This window comes from Cervus elaphus, chromosome 18 (genome assembly GCF_910594005.1).
Source record: "Cervus elaphus chromosome 18, mCerEla1.1, whole genome shotgun sequence".
Taxonomy (NCBI): domain Eukaryota; kingdom Metazoa; phylum Chordata; class Mammalia; order Artiodactyla; family Cervidae; genus Cervus; species Cervus elaphus.
This window is the reverse complement of record NC_057832.1, coordinates 49,041,811-49,062,143: the sequence shown is the minus strand read 5'-3', so window position 1 is coordinate 49,062,143 and position 20,333 is coordinate 49,041,811. Positions and strand designations below refer to the sequence as shown.

At 34.9% G+C, this 20,333-nt stretch overlaps 1 protein-coding gene across 2 annotated transcripts in view; it reads left to right on the top strand.

Annotated features, from left to right (window-relative positions):
* LOC122674019 (platelet glycoprotein 4-like) overlaps positions 1-15,107 on the top strand; it is a 39,591-nt gene extending 24,484 nt beyond the window's left edge. For both annotated transcript variants that reach the window (XM_043872004.1, XM_043872005.1), the window contains exons 7-14: positions 1,366-1,412; positions 5,044-5,113; positions 7,810-7,997; positions 8,992-9,110; positions 10,336-10,409; positions 11,009-11,063; positions 11,893-12,057; positions 14,489-15,107. In XM_043872004.1, the coding sequence (XP_043727939.1) occupies positions 1,366-1,412; positions 5,044-5,113; positions 7,810-7,997; positions 8,992-9,110; positions 10,336-10,409; positions 11,009-11,063; positions 11,893-12,057 (718 nt within the window). In that variant the 3' untranslated portion in view covers positions 14,489-15,107. The remainder of the gene's footprint in view (positions 1-1,365; positions 1,413-5,043; positions 5,114-7,809; positions 7,998-8,991; positions 9,111-10,335; positions 10,410-11,008; positions 11,064-11,892; positions 12,058-14,488) is intronic.
* The last annotated feature ends 5,226 nt before the right edge of the window (positions 15,108-20,333 follow it).

Genomic DNA, 20,333 nt, shown 5'->3' with positions numbered 1-20,333 from the left:
TAAAAAGCACACCTCCTGCAAAGCAGTACTAGAATGAGATGTTCATACAGCCGTGATTTCCTACTTTTCCCTAACTCCTGCCTATTTTTCATCATATGTCTAAAATAGGAAGAACTTTAATAAATATCAAGGGAGACAGAATTTTCTTTTCAAAGTTAAAATGAGTTTTAGATCAGTGATTTCCTGACAAAGAATAAAGTAATCAAAATCAAAAGAGATGAAATATTTTTATAGATTAATCATTATGTGACACTGAGTTCTTATTTAAAAAATCACATAAAACAGTTAAATACTCATGTAATCCTTTTTCTTCTAGAGAGACCATAATCACATATTCTTTTTTAATAGAAAAGTCTAATGGAGAAAAAAAGAAACACTTCTAAATGCTCATTTTAGGGGAATCACATCAGTGTTTGCATATGGAGGACAGTGAGCATTGCTTCCATTTCAATATTAGAGAGAGGTTTTGAGGAGAATTACTAAGTGCTCCTAATTAGAGTAAGAATTTCACAAGAGTTTGAGATTAGGACAAGTTAATTTAACTGACCATGGCAAGACTAAACATGGCAGGCTGAGCAGCTTATTCTGTTTAAAAAAGAAGCAAAAACATGCCTTGACATCTTACTGGATGATATGTTAGGAGTGTGAAAAACTCATTTTCCATCACCAAAAAGTGTCTGGGTGTGCAGAGAAACTATCACCACTATTGTTTTCATTGTTTCCATATATAAATATATATATATATATATACACATAAAATTTATGTAGGTACCACAGTATAAATTAATAAACTTTGCCCTATTTAAATGCCAGTACACACAAGAGTTAAAAGAAGTGGAACGTATAAATTGATTATCCATGTTTCTAATTTCTATTGATCCAACATCTGCTTCTCTTTCTTTCCTCCTCCAGACTCCCTTCTTACCCTTCATACTGAGTTTATATCAGTTAACCATTTAATATCTTCATCCTATTCAGCGTGAATAAAACATACTATCAAATAATCCATTTCTCCCTCAGTGGGGATCTTTCTCCTAAAAGGTCAAAATTTTGGACAAATATTTCTCAATTTTCTTTTTGCAGAACTGTTTCTGTTCCATGTTTCTAATTAACAACATTTGGCAGTTTTTCTTTTATAATCTGGTCACTTAATGGTTTCAGGCACTTCCTTTATCTCAACAAGATGCAGACTTCAAGCAAAACATAGGCCAAATGGCTTAAAACATTTCTTAAACTTAGCATTTGTCACATCTAGGTTAATAAATAGTTGTTATTTTGTCAGACTTACTGAATCATAATAGAAAAAGTGGTGTGAGAAAGGTGCTCTTCAAATGATCATTTTCTTTTTTTCTTTTTATTCCTAAGGCATCTCTCCTATTGGCCAAGTTATTGTGGCATGATTAATGGTACAGGTAAGAGTATATGAAAGTGAAAAAGAAAGTGTTAGTCACTTAGTCCGGTCCAACTCTTTGCAACCCCATGGACGGCAACCTCTGTCCAAAGAATTCTCCAGGCAAGAATACTGGAATGGGTAACCATTCCCTTCTACAGGGGATATCCCTGACTCAGGGATTGAATCCGAGTCGCCTATGTCGCAGGCAGATTCTTTATCATCTGAGCCACCAGGGAAGTCCAAAAGAGCATATGGTTTGTGGTAAAAATCACAGTGAAACCAACTGCTTTCTCCCAAAAATCCACTTCCATATCTACAATGTTCTGGGAGTTGAGGTTATGCGTTTACATATCTCTGTATCCCTACAACGTAATTCAGAGTCTCTATTTTTCTGTAGGCTTAGTAAATGCATGTGTAATGTGATGAAATTTCTCAAAATTAGCCATCAAGGATGAGCCTTTACTTCATTCCGGGGAAACATTTGCTTTGTACACATGTAATAAATTCCTTCCTGACCACAGAAGTAAAACATTAGAGACGTTTAGAGTAGTGATTACACCTCTTGTAGATACTGTATAGATAATCATTTAAAATGGAAAGAATTAAAATATCAACATAATTACAAAAGGTAAGTTATGCCTCCAAAGACTTCAAGCTGAAGTAGAATCAGTGAACTTTCAAGCAGAGCTCTATTTTGAATAAGATGGTCAGAAAGAGAGAGAAAAGGACAACAGCAACAAAAATAAGGTTGCCTGTACCCTAACCATGAGAAATGTATGCAAAAATGAACATTCTGAATTAGAGTTAGGAAAAAGTACTATGTACTTAGATTTAGAGTATGGTTAGATCCAGTTTATTATTCTCCTTGAAGTAAAGCAAATATATGCCTACTAGTTGAAGAAGTACAATTATAAAAAGCTAGATGAATCAAATGCCATGAAGTGAGCTTTCAGTTGCTAAGAAGCAGAAAGTGAGAGTCAGTCATGTCTGACTCTTTGTGACCCCATGGACTATACAGTCCATGGAATTCTCCAGGCCAGAATACTGGAATGGGTAGCTGTTCCCTTCTCCAGGGGATCTTCCCAACCCAGGGATTGACCCAGGTCTCCCGTATTGCAGGCACATTATTTGCCGGCTGAGTCACAAGGGAAGCCCAAGAATACTGCAGTGGGTAGCCTATCCCTTCTCTGGGGGATCTTCCCAACCCAAGAATCAAATGGGGGTCTCCGGCATTGCAGGCGGATTCTTTACCAACTGAGCTATTAGGGAAGCCCCGAAGAACAATATAATGTTTATAAAGTCAGTTAGGTAATACTTTATAGCAAAGTAATATAATGAAGATGAAAAATGTTAAATACAAAATTAGATAAAAGGTAGGGAATAAAAAGCAAACATGGGAAATGTTTACTTTTCCAAATGTGCTGATGAGTTTTGCATGTTTACTTAATTTTCTACTTTCCTTAATTTTTAACACTCATAGAAAAAAGCAGCAAAACCATTATTAACTTTGCTTTGTAGTGCACTTTGAGTCATGAAGTATATGAAGAAATTCCTTTTAAGCAGTTCTTTCTGCCAATAAATTGTCAAGTGTACCAATACCACTAACTCTAGTAATTTCATAAGCATAAACTTCATACTGTACCCTCAGATACAGACAGAAATATACTGTTGTTTAGTCATTAAGTTCTATCTGACTCTCTTGAGACCTCATGGACGGTAGCCCACCAGGTTCCTCTGTCTATGGGATTTCCCAGGCTAGAATACTGGAGTGGGTTGCCATTTCCTTCTCCAGGGGATCTTCCTGACCCAGGGATCAAACCTGTATCTCCTGAATTGCAGGCAGATTCTTTACCACTGAGCCACCTGGGAAGTTGAAATATACTGTGCTTCTCCTAAATAGTAAAGGGGTCTTCATGGATTTAAGAAAAAATATTAAACATTTTTTGTCCAAAACTAAGAAACAAAGACATTTTTTTTTAAAAAAGGAGGTAGAGAACTTATTAATGACAATAACATAAATACATGAGCACCAGGCACAAAGTTAAAAGTAAGAAGAAAACAGCAGTAAAATAAACTAGGAGCAAAGGTTGATTGTACAGGCCAGGGTCTCTGATGAAACCCTGTGAAAGAGATTCTTGGTTACGGCACTAGGAAAAGAGACTAATGAAATGAAAAGGCTCTAAGGAGTTTTAATCATGATTTTGAAGCACTTCCTCTACCTTCTTCAACAAATTTAAAGAGACATAAACTGATTATATTGATTTACATTTGATTTATATGTATTAAAGAAAGAGAGCCTGGCTAACATCAGTCTTCTTATGATCATGACCCACTGTAATTGCTGGTCTCTATGACATAATCTTCAATGATATTTCTTATGATTTTTTTAAAGATTTTCAATGCATTCTTTTCTTTTATGACTAAGGTATTGGGAAGGCAGTCACAGACAATGCCCATTCAGGAACAATCTTGGGAATTTAAGCTAATTTTCAATATTCCATTCTCTCAATATCATGATCTAATTCACTGCGATCATCTGTTGTATTTCACTTATCATAAGAGTGTAAGGGTAATGAAATAAGATCACAAGGTTAGCACGGTTGCCAAAAAACAGCATGTATTCATAACTGAAGGATTGGTTTTGCTGTTTTGAACAAACACATTCAGTGGTGGCTCATTTTGCTGATATGTATTTGTGGAATAAATGGAGGAATTATCTAGCTATTTCTTCTTATATCCACTGTATGCCATGGATTATAACTATAGTGTTCACTTTCTAAGTTGTGTACAACTCTTTGCAATCATATGAACCTAGGAGCCTGCCAGGCTCCTCTGTCCATGGGATTTCCCAGGAGTGGGTTACCATTTCCTTCTCCACAGGGTCTTCCTGACCTAGGGATCGGATCCACACATCTTGGTTGGCAGACAGATTCTTTACCCCTGAGCCACCTGGGAAGTCCTCATAACCAGAGCAGAGATACAATAAACTCAGCAAATGTCCTTTTTAGTTTCATGTGTGCTTTCCCCTACCACATTCAGGAAATTCTATTTAGTGAGAGAATTCAATACATGACTTAAAAATATTAATCTGCTGTTAGGGCAGATGAATGAATCACTATATAAAATAAGAACAACATTTACCAAACAGGAGTTCCAAATGAACCTCGAGGTAAGAAAAGTGCTACTCTACATATATGGTGGGGATTTCAAAAAATAAACACAATCACAGTTTTAACAACATGTGGTTTTGCCATTGTACACATTTTAAACTTTAAGGAGTAGGAAAAGTTAATATGAATGGATACCAGTGAATGTGTATAGTAGATAGACTTGCTGAATATGGTAGCTACTAGCCATATTCACACCTAAGCAGCCAGTACAAATGGAGATAGGCTGTAAGTAAATATTAGATCTGGAGTTTCATTAATTATTATGTTGATTACAAGTTAAAATTATATTTTGGATATGGTGGGTGAGATAAAATATACCTGATACTTGTTTTATTTTTAAAATGTGACTACTGGAGAATATCAATGTTATAGTACAGTTTGCATTATATTTCTCTTAACCAAGCTGAAATCAAGATTTCTAGATTTTTCTAGGACACATACTCCACCTAATCCCTTGCAATTGGCTTGATTTCTAAATAGATGGAGCCTCATTTCCACCTTTCATTGAGAAGAATCGGGTACTACAATTCTTTTCCTCTGACATTTGCAGGTAAGACAAAGTCACTGATATAGTTCTGTAGAATTCTTTCACCAAGTTACAAAACACAGACCCAGAAGTTCATACTTAACAATCATAGTATTGGAGAAAAATAAAATGTATTCTCTAGGAAGTTTTTCTTGATGTATTAAAAAATAAATATAGAATTCATAATATGTTATTAAGCTTTTTAAAAAAATTGAAAGTTGTAGAAGAATATTTTGCATAATGCAAATCATTTTCTACTTTTTCATTTCTAAGCAAGACATTCTCTTTCTTTTGCTAAACTAGTAAAATGGTAGGGCATGGCCCCATCAGAGCAGCCTCATTCTCAGTGTGTTCACAGCACCCTTATAAACATCAAGAAACAGACTGTTCTTACAGAAAATCAATAAGGCAACAGAGATACTAAATGATATAACAGTGCAATTAGACTTAATTGGTATTTTTAGAACATTACATCCTAAGATAACCAGGCTACTGTGTATTCCTTTCAAGTGCACATGGAACATTCTAAAGGGTAGACCACATACTAAGACATATAATAAGCCCAAACAAATGTAACAATTTCTAAGATGCTTAGAAATTACTTTAAGCATCTTTTATGACCACAATGGCATAAAACTAGAAATCAACCACAAAAAGAGAGATGAGAAAAGATGATTACATGGAGACTAAACAACATGCTACTAAAAAATGGAAAAAAAAAAAGATCTATGATGAAATCAAAGAGGAAATTAAAAATACCTTGAGACTAATGACAATGAAAATATAACCAAACAAAATCTATGAGATGCAGCAACTGCAGTCATAAGAGGGATGTTTATAGCAATACAGATCTTCCTCAAAAATAAGAAAAATCTGAAACAAACTAACTTATCTAGAACACACACACAATATACACAAAAATAAATGCAAAATGGCCTAAAACCCTAAATATAAGAAACAACACCGTAAAACTGCTAGAAAAGGACCTAGGCAAAATATTCTCAGACATAAATAGTAGCAATGTTTTCTTAGGTTAGTGTCCCAGGGCAATAGAAGTAAAAGCAAAAATAAACAGATAGGACCTAATAAAACTCACAAGCTTTTGCATAGTAAAGGAAACCATAAACAAAATTTAAAAAGGACTTGCAGACTGGGAAAAATTATTCACAAACAATCAAACTCAAAAGGGCTTAGTCTAGAAGAGATACAAACAGCTGACACAGCTCAATATCAAAACAACAAGAACCCAATCAAAAAATGGGCCAAAGACCTAAATAGACATTTCTCCAAAGAAGACATACAGATGACTAACAGGCATGTGAAAAAAATGTTCTACATTGCTAATTATTGGAGAAATGCAAATCAAAACTGCAGTGAGGTATCACTTCACACCAGTCAGAATGACCATCATCAAAGCATCTACAAATAATAAATTCTGGAGAGGATGTGGAGGAAAAGGAACCCTTCTATACTGTTGATGAGAATGTATACTGGTGCAGCAATTACGGAAAACAGAATGGAGGTTCCTTAAAAAAAAAAAAGAGTTGCCAGCAATCTTACTCCTGAACATATACCCAAAAAAGACAAAAACTCTAGGTATATGCACCCCAATTTCTTAGCAGCACTATTTATAACAGGCGAGATATGCAAGCAACCTAAATGCCCATTAACAGATGAATGGATAAAGAAGACCTGGTGTATATATACAATGGACCATTACTCAAGTCATAAAAAGAATGAAACAATGCCATTTACAACAACATGGATGAATCTACAGATTACCATATTAAGTGAAGTAAGTCAGAGAAAGACAAATATGATATCACTTATATGTGGAATCTTAAAAAATGGTACAAATAAACTCATTTACAAAACGGAAATAGTTTCACAAACATTTAAAATCAACTGACAGTTGCCAAAGGTGAAAGTGGAAGAGGGATAAACTAGGAGTCTGGAATTAACATAGACATACTATTCTATATAAAATAAACAACAAGGTCCTAGTGTAAACCACAGGCAACTATACTCAATATCTTGTAATAACCTATAATGGAAAAGAATCTGAAAAAGAATGTGAAACTCTTTTGCAACCTCATGGATTGTAGCCCTGTGTCCAGGGAATTCTTCAGGCAAGAAAACTGGAGTAGATCACCATTTCCTCCTCCAGGGGATCTTCCCAACCCAGGGATCAAACCCAGGTCTCCTGCACTGCAGGCAGATTTTTTACCATCTAAGCCACAAGGGAAGCCCAGTCACATAAATATTAGAAACTAGCTCTGAAAATACCTTCAATATAACTACTCCATAGTAATTCTGAAACAAAAATTATTCTCAGAAGAGTTTGAAAACAAAGGTAAAAATAGTTCATACTCAGGTATTGAGCCCTGGTGTGTCTTAAAATGGGCTTCCTTGGTGGCTCAGACAGTGAAGAATCTGCCTGCAATGCAGGAGACTTGGGTTTGATCCCTGGGTTGGCAAGATGCCCTGGAGAAAGGAATGGCTACCCACTACAGTATTCTTGCCTGAAAGAATTCCATGGACAGAGGATCACAAAAACTTTATTTCTAGGGAATTAAGCAAGAATTCTAACAAGATTATATCCAGTTTTTCTAATTCAAAGCAATAATATAAATTTTAAAATAAGGGGAAAAAAAAAAAAAAAGAATCTCCAGAATGAAGTTGAGGTTCCCTAAATGAAGCTCTTTCTTATCTGTGTTTAGGTCATTTTATGCTGTGTTTGGAGCCGAAATTAATCTAAAAGGAATCCCTGTGTATAGATTTGTTCTTCCACCCAGGGTTTTTGCATCTCCACTTCAAAATCCAGACAACCATTGTTTCTGCACAGAAAAAATTATCTCCAAGGATTGCACCTTATATGGTGTGCTAGATATTAGCAAATGCAAAGAAGGTATGCAAAAGTTCTCATGTCACAATTCATGGCCTAATCTGCAATATTCTTTAAAATGTAAACTCCACTCAGGATTCCTTTTTTACCAGAAATCTAAAGTGAGAAAGTAGTAAGGGCAGAAAGTAAGTGTAATAGTAGGATTTTTTTTTTTTTTTTTCGTTGTCCCACTTTCAAGGCCCCAGTTGTTTCCATGTTGCAAAACTTCATTTAGATAAAACCACACTGATACTTCCCTGAACTACTTTGGAAATGTTTCTTTAGGTCCTATGCTCATTTTTTAATTAAGTTATTTTTTCAGTTGTGTGAATTCCTTGTATATTTTGGATGTTAATCATGTGTTTTGCAAATATTTTCTCCCATTCCATAGGCAGCCTTTCATTTTTGATGGTTTCCTTTTCTGTGCAGAATCTCTGCTCCTTTCAGATATAGAGCAAAATGAAAATAATTCCCAGAATACTCTGAGCATCCTAATTTATCTGACATTTTTCTAACTTTTTTTACCCTAGGAAATGGTAAATAAAAGTAAGCATATTTCAAGATGTCTCTGAAACAAAAGTTGATTCAATCAATAAATTGGGAGTCTCTCTCATTTTGCTCACCTTCTTCATGTCGGAGTAGGTGAGACTAAAGAAAGAAAAGCCGAGTAGGTGATAATAAAGAAAGCCTCTTAAATAAATTCTCAAAGACATATTACTGTCTGAAACATGAAGGTATATGGTTGTATTAATAACTTTGTGTTCAGTAGCTAAGCTTTATATATTGAAAATAAACACTTAAGGGATGAACAACAGAAGTTTATGTTTTATTTTTGATCAAAAGTGATCAGATGTGATACTTTTCCCTCACCCTTATCCCTCAATTTCTATTCAAAGCAACTCTATGTTTCTTTTTCTTTTTAAGTTAAAAAGCTTTATTTTCAAGGAAATCTTTTCTGAGTGCTATGTGAAATGAGGAAAACAATTTATCCCAAATGTTTCTTGAACACTGTTTTCAGGAAAACCTGTGTACATTTCACGTCCTCATTTTCTACATGCAAGTCCTGAAATTGCAGAACCTATTGAAGGCTTAAGTCCAAATGAAGAGGAACATAGCACATACTTAGATGTTGAACCTGTAAGCAAATATATATTATTGATCTGATTGGTTTAGTACGTTTTACTGAAAGAAAAATTAAATTCTCTTCTTTCTGTTAATCACATTTATTGATCATATTTATTACATCACAATCTAGATAAATTGATTTTTTAGTGAATTATAGTTGATTTACTATGCCATATAATTGCAGGTGTATAGCAAAGTGGTTTAGTCATATTTATATATATATGTGCATATACTTATATATATATTACATATATAGAGATATATATTTCAGATTCTTTTCCCTTATTAAAAAATTCCTAGTGTAATTCCCTGTGGTATATAGTAGGCTCTTATTGATTATCTATTCTACATAGAGTGACGTGTGTATATTTACTTACTTTTGCTTCAAGGAAAATAATGTTGGTTGTCTTCCTATTGCTGCTTATGAAATGCCAAAGTAATTCTATTTTAGTTTTGCAACATATAAAGTTTTATAAGCATTTTTAATTGTTCATAATGCATGAATAGAAATGATGGATATGATTCTAATTGAATTAAAACAATTTAGTATAAATTACAATTTTATGCTCATTTTATACTTAACTGTGAATATTACTTATATGAAGGGACACTGTAGATTACAAGGAACTAAAAGATTTTTTGGGTATATGTGCATTTAAAGCAAGATATGTTATACTTAGCATAAAGAAAAATCTATTAAGTTTCCTATACTGTAACAGTTTCAACTTTTAATTTATTTCAAATACTCTTCCTTTTCAAAAGTTAAATGGTATGCCAGAATTTTAATAGCCACATTTCATTTTAAATAATACTAGAAGTAATGCTGTAATTATACTGATGATACATGGGTTCTGACTGAATATATTTTAGACCATATATAGTTCAGGATTTAAACTGACTATATGAGTTCTAGATTTCACTACTATTGTTGATTTCCCAAAACCAATTCAGATAAATATCACAAATCTAACTAAAACCTTGATAGCAGTCTGGGCAAAGAAATTGTGTGTGTGTGTGCGCGCGCATATATACACATGTGTGTATATACTCATGCATATGTACATAAAATGTAATTATGATGTTTTATGTACATAATATTTAATATGTTCCATTAATTAATTAATTTCATAAGTTTTAAGTACTACAGTTTCACCTTAGTTTCTGTAACAAAGTTTTGCATATTATAAATGAATTATTTAAAAGAAGTTGGTGATGATTTTAGTTTCTCTTTTTTTAGATAACTGGATTCACTTTACAATTTGCACAACGGCTGCAGATCAATATACTAGTTAAGCCAGCAAAAAATATTGTGTGAGTCTCTTAAACAGGTTCATTCAATTTTTAGAATTTTCTTGTCAGAAAGTGAGTACATGTATGAAATTAAATGGAAATAGTATAAAATTAAAACTTCTCTTTGGCTTAATATCATGAAATCATTACTAAATGCTTATGATTTTTATCTGTAATTTAGAATTATATCTAGTACATATTGAAATGGCATTTATACATATTCTGGAGTTAGTATTTTGTGACACTGTTCATCTTGCTAGCTGTCCAAATATTTCCATAACAATTGTTTTTACAATTCAAGTTTACTGGGTATAAATTGTCAAAAGGGAAAATATACACTTACTAAAAGTTAATCTAGTTAGAAACCTGTATTAGAAAGATTTATAAGAATGAAAGATATCTGAGAAACAGACATATTAAAATTTAAATGATTCATTACAGGGAACAAAAAGTCAAGAAACTTAGTAATTTGTAATTTTTTAGAATGTAATTTTTTAGAATTTTTAAAATGTTCAGAAATTTCTGAACACTTATTTACACTAGCAGTTACTAACATTTGTATTAAATATTTTTATTATATTAGTATATATTTTCATAATTATTTTCAATGTTTATTACAGAGCATTAAAGGGTCTGAAGCACAACTATTTGGTGCCTATACTTTGGCTTAATGAGGTTAGTATTTTTATCTATTAGTCACCAAAAATGATAAACTTCCTACATAGAAAAAGCTTTCAATGTTTGAAAACAGAATATACATGTATAGAATTTGAAGTTGTATATGCTTCCATTACTTATATGAGAGAGTTTATATATTATTAAATATATAAATATTTTCAGGAACCAGGCTACACAGAAATATCAAGGTTTACATTAGTTTCCAGTGCTTTTATTTCTGGAAAATGAAGTACTTCCTAGAATTTCATATTATTTTCATAATATGACTAGAAAACATTTTTCTTGTCATACTGCTTGTGCTAGGAAAGAGGCATGGATATATGCAACTCCAAGAACTCACTGTGAATATTGCAGTGATAATAAAAGCAAGTCAAGCTTACAATGACCAAGTAAGAGTAGGTGTCAGCAGTCTATCCAAGTACCTGACAAGATATTTTTAGTACAAATCATGGAGTCCATTAACCACAGAATTAGGAAAAGCACTGCAGAAATCTTTAGAGGAAAGAAACTGTTGACCTTTGCCATTTCCCTCTGTCACTAGCAAACATCCTTTGGAAAACAAAGATATTTCCATGAGACTGTTGTATAGATCAATAAAGTCAGTGCATATAACATGTTCAAGGGAGGAAAATTGTATTTCTCTTTCTAAATATTCAATCTTGACACTTATTGCCATCTTTGATACGCAAAAGGACTTTCATTGGCTTGTCTTATAGATAACTAACACAGTGTTTTGAAAAAGGACTGATATAAAAGTGGAGAGTTTTGAGTAACTTGTTAATAAGCTAATGAAATGAAATAATGCTAATAGTTATCTTGATTGCAGACTGCCACTATTGGTGATGAGAAGGCAGAAAAGTTCAGAAATCAAGTAACTGGAAAAATAAACCTCCTTGGCCTGGTAGAAATGATCTTAATGAGTGTTGGTGCAGTGATGTTTATTGCTTTTACAATATCATACTGTGCATGTAGATTGAAGAATGCAAAATAAGTAAGTAAAATATATAACAATATATATATGGCTTTAGTAACATTCATTTATATATTACTCGCTATTTCATCAAAAAGGGGTTACAAGTTAGGCTGTAAATATTACTGCACATGTCTGGCCAACTATCATTTCTGATAGATTCTTGAAGTTTTGATGCTTAATGAAAATTAAAACATCAATGAATCTGGGAGGAATGGGCTAAAATAGGAAATTGTCACATAATGTGCGACAAAGAATATTGCACAAAAGCTATATATGGACTTTTTCTTATTTCTAGCTAGTTGATTATATTAAAATTACAGCTAATTAACAGATAACTAAGGAAATGTATGTAAAATTGAAAATGATAGATATTTGGGGAGACTGGAATTTACAAGGGAAAAGAAAATAAAAAGGAAAAGTAAATAAGCTAAAAATTAATGAGAAATGAAAACTCAATAAATGGTAGAGATAAAATAAGATAAAATATGCCACTTTAAAATGAAAATAGCATATTAATATAAACAGGATTGTTGCATATATACATGCTATCCAAAATCACAGTGTGCACCACAAATGTGTAATGTGGAAGCCCTAATGAATGATTACAATACATGAGCTTAAATTGAACATAACAGTACAAGAAAACAGAAGACAAACAATGTTTGACACAGTACAATTAAGTTACTCAGAGTTTACAGGAAAAATCAGATAAATACAGACAGATTTGAGTTTTGGCAAAAACTATAGAGGTGTTTTAAGCCTCTGTGTTTTAGGTACTACTGCACATGCTCTCTTGTACATAGAGGAATGAATGCCTGAATGTATCTTCCCTAAGCCTTTCTTTAATAATCATACATGGCACAGGTATGACCCATAGTTTCTATCTGCCATCTTTCCAGGAACATCAAAAAATATATACAATCAAAGTTAAAGCAATATACTTGCTATAAAAAAATCTATAACTTAAAACAAGTCTTCTTGCTATATGCTTCCAATCCAACTGTGGATTTTAAGCTGTCTTATGTAGAAATTCTGGAGCTGCTACTGATAATTACTGAGCTTTTAGTACGTGCCAAAGTCAGGGTAACTATTTTACACAAATTATCACAGCTATTCCCTAATAATATTTTATGAGTTTCCAATAAGCAAGGATTCATCAGCATCCACTGTAAATTATGGAGTCATTTCAGAAAGTCATAAATTTAAACAGAGCAAAATTGTCCATTTTCAAAGTGTGATATCAGTCAAAGTGAATGTAAAAAAAAAAATGAAGTGGAAAATTTGGACCAATATTTTTTTGGGGGATTGAGATTTTGAGTTTGAACCTAAGAAGGCACCTCAATCTTTCTTTCTGATTTCTGTCACTACTTACTAAAAAGAAGATGGAACAATTCTGCCTACAATCCATTTGATAAGAATGTATTCAAAATGCTAAACTAATACACTCACATCATAACACATAAAGGATATATTGCATCACCTTTAAGACCTGTCACCAGTCTAATAACAAATGAGTTATGATTAAACAAAGTAATCCAGACAATTTATATAATAAACAAAAACATCATCCACTGAAAAATCAAAACATAATAAAAGTTTGTTCAAGTGGAAAAACATGCTTTTCCAAATGTAGTGCAATAGTGGTAATTTTTTTTCTATATTGTTCTCTATTGAAATTACATGAACAATTACATCATTGCTTAATGAGCCCTGAACATCAGTTATCATGGTCTGTACCTGGCTATATGAAGGTGAAAGGCTGAAAACTTCCCAGAGTTCCTTTCTCAACATGTATTAATATACTGGTTCCCCTTAACATCTGATTGTTATAAGGAAAAATTACTGCTCTTTACACAATGACATATTTTTTTCTTTACAGATAGAGAAGAAAATTTTTCTATGTAGATTAATTTATTTACTAGATTTAGAAGAATCACAGATAACAGATTTTCTTAAACAAGCCTCGGTTTTGAATATCACAATAATTATGCCTTTTGGAAGATTTATAGATAATTGAAAAATAAGGAGATGGATGTACTAGAAGGAATAGAGCAAAGATGGCAGAGTGAAGGTGTGGTTTTACTCAATGGATCACAAACAGAGTAGGCCAACAGTCTATTCTAAAGTAGCAGTACATACACATTAAACGGAGGATGCTCTGAAGGGGCAGCAAGGAGTGGAAACGCTCATTCAGAGTGGATTTAATGAGTGACCCTCCTTATCTGATTGTGTGCAGCTCTTAAGAGCTGGAAAGGAAGCTTCCATGTTCCCTGGAATGGGAAAATAATTGTTTTATCCATGAAGTGCATCACAGAATTTTTCTCTCCAGCTTGAGAAATTGGGCTAATTACTAGAAAAAATGACACCTTCAGTATACAGAATTTAAACATTACCTGTTTCATTTTTCCATGGCTTTCTGGTAAGTACTCACCTTTCTTTTCCTTTCCAGGAAGCAAATGAGTCTTTATGCACCAGTTACATCAGGACCATTATTAATATCGACCTACAAAATGAAGATATAATATGGCTTATTTTTGGAAAATACCTTATAGTTGAAGAAATGGTATCACTCTTTTTTTTTTGGCACTGAGTACTAGCACATTTCAAAGGATTATTAAAATGCCATTAAAATCCATACTTTGAACAACAATAAAAGCACCTTTTAAAATTCAACATGTTCACAATGGAATGGATTTCAGTTTCTGCAGATGTGGCTTGGGTACGATCCAGTATTTTGATTTCTCCATGGGATCTTTCCAACCCAGGGATCAAACCCAGGTCTCCTGCATTGCAGGTGGATTCTTTACCAGCTGAGCCACCAGGAAAAACCAGCTCTTCTGGAAATCTGAGCTAATTTTCATCTTTCTACTCAGTTGCATACAACTTATGCTTGGAAACTTCAGAATGCTGTGCTGGTACTAAGAGGTGTAAATGATAATGCAGATATTATTGTGTGGGAGATCATCAAGTATATAAAGTGCATCCATAGTTATTTGTTGTAATATTTCTTGCTTTCAAGTCACCTCAGAAAGACTGGTCTCAAACATTAAAACATGCTGTTCTCAAAACCCTGTGCTTTGTCCAATTCTTGCTGTGTCACAAAACATTTACTCTAGTTTTCTATCTGATTATTCTACCTGAATTTTTATTTCTTTATGAATCTCTATTTCCTTCTGAAACATTATTTCTAAATTCAACCTTAACAAGATTTTTTCTTAGCTAATTTTTGAGCCAGTTGGGGGAAAAGGAAATAAAAAGATACTTGGCCATGCTTTAGAGTTGCAGGACTTAAAATCTGATTATGAAGGATCTTTCCTTTTCATTAGATGACATGTTGGTAGGAAACCCTGCTTTCCTCAGGAGGGGCTCACTACTGGTTGACACCACAAGTCCTCCTAAAAAGGCTCCCCATAGAAAGGAAGATAGACCACATTCTTCTCTGGGTTTCACACACAGGTTTATAGCATAAACTGTTGGTAACTAGTCTGCTCGGATAATAAGATCCAGAATAATTTAGTTTCCTCATGTTAGCTGCCAGGCTAAACCCTGAAAACCTCACACTGAGATACCACCAATTCAGAATGATATTTTGAAAATCTGAAGATACTCAAAACATATTGATGAAATGTCCTTGCATTTAATTGGGAGGGAAAAAGTAACCTCCCAATGTATGGAAATGTACGATCTGAGACATTCTCTTCAGATACTTAAAAGTCTCCTCTAATAAAAATAAATGGGAAAAAAAAGTCTACTCTCTTTGCATTAGGATACCTATGGACATCCTAGTCTAAGAGAAATACAAAGGAAACTTTACTTCTTAAACTAAGTAGGACTGGGTGCTGTAAAGTAGAAACTCCTCAAAAGAAGTGGATGAAAATTACATATCTACCTCATGGCAGAACTGCATAACCAATCAACGATTCACTTTTAAATTTTCATACAGAAATGTATCCCATTGTACGTAGGTATAAGGAAAATGATTTTGACTTACGTGTCTATAGGTAAATACATGCATATTCTAAACTCTATCATTTCTCACCATGTTTTTTCTAAATTCTATATATTATTTATAAAAGGAACAACAACTCATACTCAAACATTAGTAAAATACATAAAAAATACCCAATAGAAAATATACTTCCTTTAATACGTGAGACATAGATATTTTACATGAAAAATGGATTTGGATGTGTGTATGTTTCTGTGTGAATGTGCGTGTGCTGAGTCGGGAGTGGCATTTTTGAAAACGTATTAAGCATGTGACTTGTTTGACCAGGGCAAAGTGTACCTGTACACACAGATGAATCTTCATTCTCTATTCCATAGAAAATCTGTATTATTTGGTAAAGTGGCACATTTTCATTCTAAAGTATGCTTAATCTCTATTAAACTACAGTTGTTCAAAACTGAAGTTTGAAAATGAATAGCATGTGCAAAGGAGTTAACCTAAGTTAGGAATCTATAGCATCTTAAAATGGGTATGTGCTGAAAGGAATGTGAAGAAAGAGAACAATCTATACAACTTTCAGTTTTCAGGAAAAGAAGTATAATTTCAGGGGAAAAAAGGTGTAGTAATAAGGAAAACTGGTTATCCATGAAAATTTGTTCTTGTGAACATGCTGGATATTTGCATTTGGAATTTTACACATGCAATAATCTGTCAACCTTAACCCATTATCAACATCTGAACTACACACTGACCATATTTAGAGCTGGAGTTTGCTGCAGGTGTGTTTCAACTGTCAGTTCAGCGTTTCTGGTTGATGTGCAATGTATTAGATACACTGTGGCTGCTTTCTCTTTGTCTGCCTCTTCAGGTCCATCTACAACTCTAACTAACCACTCCACTTCAATAATCACTGTCCATTACATATTTCTGCATATATAAATGGGATTACCTATGACTGCTTTTCTGAATTATTTGCAAGCTTAGCTAAAGAACTAATAAGGAGTTGGTGTTGAATACTGGTATCAACATATAGGCGTACTCTGCTTTTTCCTTTCCTGTTTCAAAGGCAGCTGCAGTTTCAAATATTTGTGAAAATAAAAAACTCCCTTTATTAGAAAATAACTTTCTTTCCACTCATAATTTTAACTGTGCTTTACCTCAATACTGTTTGATATGCTACTATAATTGTATATTTGCTGTTCCGTCTATATATCAGTTTTGACTTACTAACTCCTATTTTCTTTTCCCAACTGTTCTCAGATGCTAGTAAGCTTATGTGCACAAATTTCAGAAATGCTCCACTCTACACTCTCAAGTCGCTCAGTTGTGTCCGACTCTTTGCGACCCCATGGACTGCAACACAACACGCCTCCCTGTCTGTCACCAACTCCTGGAGCTTACCCAAACTCATGTCCATCGAGTCAGTGATGCCCTCCAACCATCTCATCCTCTGTCGTCCCCTTCTCCTCCTGCCTTCAGTCTTCCCAGCATCAGGGTCTTTTCATATGAGTCAGCTCTTCGCATCAGGTGGTCAAAGTATTGGAGCTGCAGCTTCAGCATCAGTCCTTTCAATGAACCCCCAGGACTGATCTCCTTTAGGATGGACTGGTTGGATCTCCTTGCAGTCCAAGGGACTCTCAAGAGTCTTCTCCAACACCACAGTTCAAAAGCATCAATTCTTCGATGCTCAGCTTTCTTTAGAGTCCAACTCTCACAGCCATACATGACTACTGGAAAAACTGTAGCTTTGACTAGATGGACCTTTGTTGGCAAAGTAACGTCTCTGCTTTTTAATATGCTGGCTAAGGTGGTCATAACTTTCCTCCCAAGGAGTAAACATCTTTTAATTTCATGGCTGCAGTCACCATCTGCAGTGATTTTGGAGCCCCCAAAAATAAAGTCTGTCACTGTCTCCACTGTTTCCCCATCTACTTGCCATGGAGTGATGGAACCAGATGCCATGACCTTAGTTTTCTGAATGTTGAGCATTAAGCCAAATTTTTCACTCTCCTCTTTGAATTTCATTAAGAGGCTCTTTAGTTCTTCACTTTCTGCCATAAGGGTGGTGTCATCTGCCTATCTGAGGTTATTGATATTTCTCCCGGCAATCTTGATTCCAGCTTGTGCTTCCTCGAGCTCAGCATTTTTCATGATGTACTCTGCATATAAGTTAAATAAGCAGGGTGACAAAATACAGTCTTGATGTACCCCTTTTCCTATTTGGAACCAGTCTGTTGTCCATGTTCAGCTCTGTTACTTCCTGACCTGCATAGAGATTTCTCAAGAGGCAGGTCATGTGGTCTGGTATTCCTATCTCTTGAAGAATTTTCCACAGTTTATTGTGATCCACATAGTCAATGGCTTTGGCACGGTTAATAAAACAGAAATAGATGTTTTTCTGCAACTCTCTTGCTTTTTTGATGATTCTGCAAATGTTGGCAATTTGATTGCTAGTTCCTCTTCCTTTTCTAAAACCAGCTTGAATATGGGGAAGTTCATGGTTAACGTATTGCTGAAGCCTGGCTTGGAGAATTTTGAGCATTACTTTACTAGCGTGTGAGATGAGTGCAATTGTGCAGTAGCTTGAGCAATCTTTGAGCATATTCAGATGGTAACAGGCATCTGTAAGTTCATTATGGTAGAGGACAGGGTGAGGTGGCAGTAACTTAAGATTTCTGAAACGTGTTATTTGCTTTGCTTTCAATATACATGACAAATATTCATATTTACTGTATGTAAAGTAGGAGATAGGTCACAGGTAGGGAAGAGATACTAAACTCTGGAGATACTCACCAGAATTTATCTGAGATGGAAATTATGCATTGGAATAAAGGCACTCTTCAGGACCCTGGAGTTTTATATATCACATAAACTATAAGAAATATATCAACAGCCACAGAGCTCTGCTGCTGCTGCTGCTAAGTCGCTTCAGTCGTCTCTGACTCTGTGTGGCCCCATAGACGGCGGCCCACCAGGCTCCCCCTTCCCTGGGATCCTCCAGGCAATACTGGAGTGGGTTGCCAGTTCCTTCCCCAGCCACAGAGCTTTAGCCCCACCGTAGAGCTGCCAGAACTTACACAGACCTGGGAAATAGACTCTTGGAGGGCTCAAACAGAACTTTGCGTACACAAGGACCCAGGAGAAAGGAGCAGTGACCCCACAAGAGCCTGACCTAGACTTGCCCGTGAGTGTCCAGGAATCTCCGGCGGAGGTGTGGGTTGGCGGTGGCCTGCTGCAGGGTTGGGGGCAGTGAGTGTAGCAGTGCCTGCACGGGACCTTCTGAAGGAGGTCCCCGTTATCTTCATTACCTCCACCACAGTTTGGCCCCATAGATAACAGGGAGGGAAAGCAGGCACACCCATCAAAGGAAAATTGGATTAAAGATTTACTGAGCATGGTCCCCCTATAGGAACAAGAACCAGTTTCCCCCTCAGTCAGTTTCTCCCATCAGGAAGCTTCCATTAGCCTCTTGTCCTTCTCCACTGGAGGGCAGAAAGAATAAAAACCACAATCACAGAAAACTAACCAATCTGATCACATGGACCACAACTTGTCTAACTCAATGAAACTACAAGCCATGCTGTGTAGGGCCACCCAAGATGGATGGGTCATAGTGGAGAGTTATGACAAAATGTGGTCCACTGGAGAAGGGAATGGCAAACCACTTCAGTATTCTTGCCTTGAGAACCCATGAAAAGTAGGAAAAGGCAAAAATATAGGACACTGAAAGATGAACTCCACAGGTCAGTAGGTGCCCAACATGCTACTAGAGAAGAGAAGACAAATAACTCCAGAAAGAATGAAGAGATGGAGCCAAAGCAAAAAGAACAGCCAGTTGTGGATATGACTGGTGATGGAAGTAAAGTCCAATGCTGTAAAGAAAAATATTGCATAGGAACCTGGAATGTTGGGTCCATGAATCAAGGCAAATTGGAAGTGGTCAAACATGAGATAGCAGGAGTGAACGTCAACATTTTAGGATCAGTGAACTAAAATGGACAGGAATGGGTGAATTTAGCTCATGTGACCATTATATCTACTACTGTAGGCAAGAATCCTTTAGAAGAAATGGAGTAGCCATCATAGTCAACAAAGAGTCTGAAATGCAGTACTTGGATGCAATCTCAAAAACAACAGAATGATTTGTTCGCTTCCAAGGCAAACCATTCAATATCACAGTAATCCAAGCCTATGCCCCGACCAGTAATGCTGAAGAAGCTGAAATTGAACGGCTCTATGAAGACCTACAAGACCTTCTAGAACTAACACCCAAAAAAGATGTCCTTTTCATTATAGGGGCCTGGAATGCAAAAATATAAAGTCAAGAAATACCTTGAGTAATAGG